The sequence below is a fragment of the Pterocles gutturalis genome, unplaced genomic scaffold, assembly GCF_000699245.1.
Source record: "Pterocles gutturalis isolate BGI_N339 unplaced genomic scaffold, ASM69924v1 scaffold3878, whole genome shotgun sequence".
In the NCBI taxonomy this organism is placed as follows: Eukaryota; Metazoa; Chordata; class Aves; order Pterocliformes; family Pteroclidae; genus Pterocles; species Pterocles gutturalis.
Genome location: NW_010117817.1, coordinates 1 through 5141, shown reverse-complemented (window position 1 = coordinate 5141; position 5141 = coordinate 1). Strand labels below are relative to the sequence as shown.

At 42.8% G+C, this 5141-nt stretch overlaps 1 protein-coding gene across 1 annotated transcript; it reads right to left on the bottom strand.

Annotated features, from left to right (window-relative positions):
* Positions 1-296: 296 nt before the first annotated feature.
* Positions 297-5115, bottom strand: PDP1 (pyruvate dehyrogenase phosphatase catalytic subunit 1). The gene is made up of 2 exons (XM_010075936.1): positions 4942-5115; positions 297-2095 (listed from the first exon to the last, which is right to left on the bottom strand). Exons 1-2 carry the CDS (start codon positions 5000-5002, stop codon positions 447-449), a joined length of 1710 nt encoding a protein of 569 aa, XP_010074238.1. The 5' UTR covers positions 5003-5115; the 3' UTR covers positions 297-446.
* Positions 5116-5141: the final 26 nt, after the last annotated feature.

The window sequence follows — 5141 nt, the reverse complement described above, 5'->3', positions numbered from 1 at the left end:
CTTTGCAAGAATTAGCCCTGTCAGAATTCAACAATACTCCTTTTTACTCATCTTTTCTCAAAGATACGTCAATATTTACAGATATTTTTAAACAGGTTTTGTTTCTTGAACAGCCAGATCTTTGATAGTTAATTGTTTATCCTCCTTCCCTCCCCCATCCAAGTCTGCCAAACTCAAGGTATTGTTCTAGCAGCATTCATGAAATCAATAGTGCAAAGTTATTACAAAATCCTCTTCTCTCAAGCTGTGACAGTCTCTTCAAGTTTGTGTTACGTCAATAGCACTTCCCATGTATTTAGACCTCTGGGGGAAGGCAGGAACAATAGTGAACAACCAATTTGTTTGCTGAGGGGTTTTTTTGGGTTTTACTGTTGGTTGGTTGTTTTTTATTTGCTGCTCATACTGGCCATTGTTACAACTTTGGTAACTAGTTCACTACATTAAATTCACAGTTCCTCATTTTGACATGCACCAATAACATGCGAGTTGAACTGCACCACAATAATTGTAATGTCATCTCTATACATTCGAGCCAGCTCTTCTGGAAGACTAAGCATCTTGGACAGTCGCTCATGATCCACAGTGCCAAACTCATTGTTACCCACTGCATGACGTATCAGGTGAGTTGCTGCATTCTGATCTTCAAATACTGAAGAGATTCTTGCTCTCCTTTCTGCTAAGAGACCATGCATCTGTCCCAAAGTTACCTTATAGCCACCAACAGCTATTGGCTGCTGATGGTGAACACCAGTGAGATACTCCCCTACAATTCTAGCCACGTCTTGCCTGTGCATCGTCTCCCACAGCCCATCTGTGGCCAAAACCAGGAACTTATCCTGTGGCCGTAATTTGTGATGTATGACTTCTGGCTCAGCTGTGAGGTACGGGGGAGTGTGATAGTTTGGAGGAATAAACTTTGTATACTCATTGGCATTCAGCTGATCTGGGCCTGATTCTATTACTCTCTTCTGTAGTTCAATACTCCATTTAAACTTCACATCACCAAAAGCTCTGAAAGGCATCAGGAGACCTAGCAGACGATCTTGTTTCACAAGACTTTTCTCTTCAGACTTTGGATGCTCCGTTTTCACACGTTTCACCTCACGTTCATTTTGTGCATTGTGGTCATAGGACAGATTAACTGCAGACCAAGATCCATCTTCTTCCTGAACCCCAAGCATTGCCCTACTGTCCCCTGTGTTTGCAATGTGCAAGTCAACACCATCCACATGGGCCACACATGCAGTTGCACCAGAAAATGCTACTCGCAGTACTAGGTAGTTGAGAAAAGAATTTGGATCTCCTACTTGAGCTTCCAAAGAAATATCATTATCAAGCCTCTTAAAAGCATTAATTAAAGCTTCTTTCACATCAGTAGTCTCTCCACTGTTGAGATCAATAAGCTCCTGCCAGTAAGTTCTTAGACTACTGAAGTAAAGCTTGGAAGCCTCTTTGCTAAAATAATCATTGGGATGCTTGTGCCACTGTAAAATGGGCAACAGAGCTCTGCCACTTTCCACGGCATTTTCTATTTCAAGTAAAGTCTCATGAGGTAACAAAGAGACAGCGATGTAGTAAAACAGTCTTTCACTGACAGCTTGAGCACAAGCACAACCTGCATGGCCATCAAACACACCCAGAAGCATCCCTCTTGTCTGTAGGCAAGTCGCAGCACTCCTCCGGTCTTCTATTGGAGCATTAGCAGGCAACTGGTTGCTATCAAAGCCAAGAACAGAACTTACATTTTTACCATCAAATTCTGGGACTTTGAAACTGTATTCATTTGCCTTCAGAATGCTGTTGACCTGTGGAGGAGTGAGGTAAAATCTCTGTGGTGTAGAAGCATAATCCCTCGCGTGAATGAAGTAATTAAAGTTCTCCTTTGGCCTATAAAGTGCTGCAAATTTCTTCTGAGGTGCATCTCTGAAGTGACTGTGAGCAAAATGAGATGATAAACAACACAGATGTTTATGGTGGCAGTAACACACAGTACTGCATATTCTGCTAATCTCACAGTTACGAATCAGTGGAAACAGATGAGCTGGTGCTGGCATGGCATCAGACAACGGTAGCCTGGAGCTTCGGACTGGAATTGCTGAAAGACAAGAGAAGAACTATGCTTAGGGGGACAGCTAACAGATTTTTCACAGAACTGTGTTAAGACATTTACAGCCCCCAAAGTTACTTATTATACGGAGTTAATAGCTCCATAGATCTTGAGAAAGAAAAGGGATTAAGAGGTACTTGTTTATAGACATCTCAGGGGGCTGTAACAAAGAAGCTACACCATACTTAAGTTCAGCATAGATGTTTTAGCTCTTATACCCACTCAGATAGCAGGCAGGAAGTGAAACCACCATCCAGACAGACAATGCAGCTTCAAACAGAACTTCAGACAACAGTTAGCATGGTACACTCTACAGTATTACCACCTTCTACAAGACTTTTATGGAGATCGGTTTTCCTACTGACAGAGCCAGATGTAGCATGCAGGAAGAGAAAACTCTTCCTATAGGACTAAAGAAGAGATAAAACATCTAACAGTAAGATTCACGAAACAACTTTCAGATAACATACACCTGGGTTTAAGACAAAATGGGTTAGACAAGAAAAATTATCTACTACTTTTTCCCATATCTAAAAACTCTCATTTTTTTGTTCCTCTGAAGAAAGATTCTAAAATACTCTTCCTCGTCCCCTTTTACATACCCAGTCACAACATCAGTGTGAGGGCCTCTTAAATCCCTTATTCACCATGTCTCATTACCAGGAAGTCTTTTACAATGTCGTACTGGAGAAAACAATTCTGTAGCGGGAAAGAAGTTGAACTGTGGCCTTGTGTGAAGTACACACAGTTAAGGGGAATTCAGTTTTCTTTTTTCAACTTTTATGTTGCTTCTTAGAAAAGACCATTACACATTACCTTATACAAGTCTTACTGCTGTCATAAGTACTGGGCTATCAGCACCACCGCATCTCAGATTCAATTGTTCTGCTGAAAAACTAGATACTGCTGTGTTGTGCAAGGTGCTTCAGTCACTAAATTATTTTTTTTTTAACCAAGCAGGCATACCACTATTTCAGATGAGACACAACCCCTATGAAATATACAGTAAGCCCCAATACTCAATCTAAAGGATCATGCACAATAGGAGGAATTGCACTCTGCAATCACCCTATTCTGTAAGTTTTCCATAGCCTCTGCTACAGGATTCCAATCACTCAGCTCAGCCGCTAAGCATCTGGATATACGTGAAGCTTCAACCCATTCTCTGTGTCGATAGAGAAGGAAGCAAATCACATTATTCCCTCCAAGCTTTCTTGTTCTCCTCAAGTAACCAGGAATGGAGCCTGTTTCTCTGTGAAAAGATCCATAACTGCTGAAAGCAAAGTAGAATTCGTGTTTCTACCACTCCACTGGCTTCCTAGTATTAATGACTGATTATCAGTCTTGACTTACACTGACAAAAATTCTTGTCCATTGACCTCTCCCAGGTCTCCCACTGAGAGCTACGAACGCTGAACTGGTTGGCTTTCTGCTGTTCAGCTACCAGAAGAGCTCTGGTTGTAGTCCTGTGGACCACAGCCAGCTGTCCAGACAGTCAGCAGCAGAGCATTGGCTTGAACTTCCAGCTGCATACTAAATTTACATTAACCATTTTCCTCCCAGAAGGTCTACTTCTCCAGCCCAGGCTTCACATGCATACAACATGACAGAAGTGAACTGCAGCTCCAAATATAGATTTTAAAAATCTACTCACTGCGCTCTAATTATAAGGGAGCTACTTTGGTAACAGTTATGTACATTTCTTCACACGACATTTAAAAGCAACAGTTTTGCTTACAGAATGGGAACCTCAGAGTTCTACAGATGTGCCCAGAGCAGCACACCTTGGTTTCAGTGCTGGTCTCCCATTAGACTCTGATCACAGATTTCTCCTCAGGCATTTGTGTTCAGTGCTGACCCATACGTGGTGCCACAACAACTGTTCTGACAGTTTTGCTGTTAATCCATGATGAAGCAAAAATACAAATGTACTGCTGTTATAGCTGCTCTGCAGTGCCAGCAGAGGATATTTTGGTGATTTCTAATCATTAGTTTATCAATTATTACATGAAATCCAAGAGGAAGTAGTAAGAAGTTAGCCTCAAATTTTCCACAGCCTGTATCATTTACAGTTTCACATACCAGATTTAATAAATCCACGCTGATTAAGTAAAAGAGAAGTTCCAAGTTTGCCAGTCTGAAGTGAAATTATTTTAAGTCTCTCCCATTTACCCCCACAACATGGATGTCCCAAATATAACCAGACTCCAGTTAGCCCTTAAACAATTACTTTAAGATCTCAAGTTCGTTATGCGTTATGGTTGATCAAGAGATAGCAGAGACAGAAAGGAGATTAAGTAGAAATTTTACAATTCAACCAAGATTTGTCAAGAGATTAGAATCAATCCAGTATTAAACACCCCTTCAAGCCCAGAACAGTGTACAAAAGCTACTTTTCAGGTTCCAAATATAACACGGCCCATAACAAGTCAGACGGTCAATGTATGTGGTTTGTAGCACTACACTGATAAAATTAAGAAAATATTAGCCCTTCCTTTAATAAAGGCTTGTTATAACTGATGCTGCACAGACAGGTTCCTCCAAAACACCTGCCTTAACTGTGCCAGAGACACCCATGGCTTCAGATAAAACCACTTACCCCACCCAGGTGCCCTTCAGACACTTGAAAGACCTGAATGAATTAGCTTGTTGAAGAGGACGGGGCAGAGGGAGGGAGAGGGGAACAAGAAACATTCAACACAAGCAGAACCGTTAATCCTTCCCTCCGGCCAGATCTCAGCCCTCGGACACAGCCCAGCCTGGCAGTGCCTTCCCCGGGTCCCATCCGACCCCCGAGCCCGGCGCTCCAGCAGGTACCGGTGCGAGATACATACCGATCCGCCTGGGCCCAGGACACACACACATTCTCCTGTCACAACAAGAAGTCGCCAACATCCACAAAGCAGAAGCCCAGGGGGCGGGGGAGAAGCAAGGCAGAGAGTTTGTTAGAGAAGACGGAGAGCTCCGACACGGATATGGGACGACAGAGAGGAGACACGCACACACGCACGCCGCTCGTCTGCGGGCGCCCGCA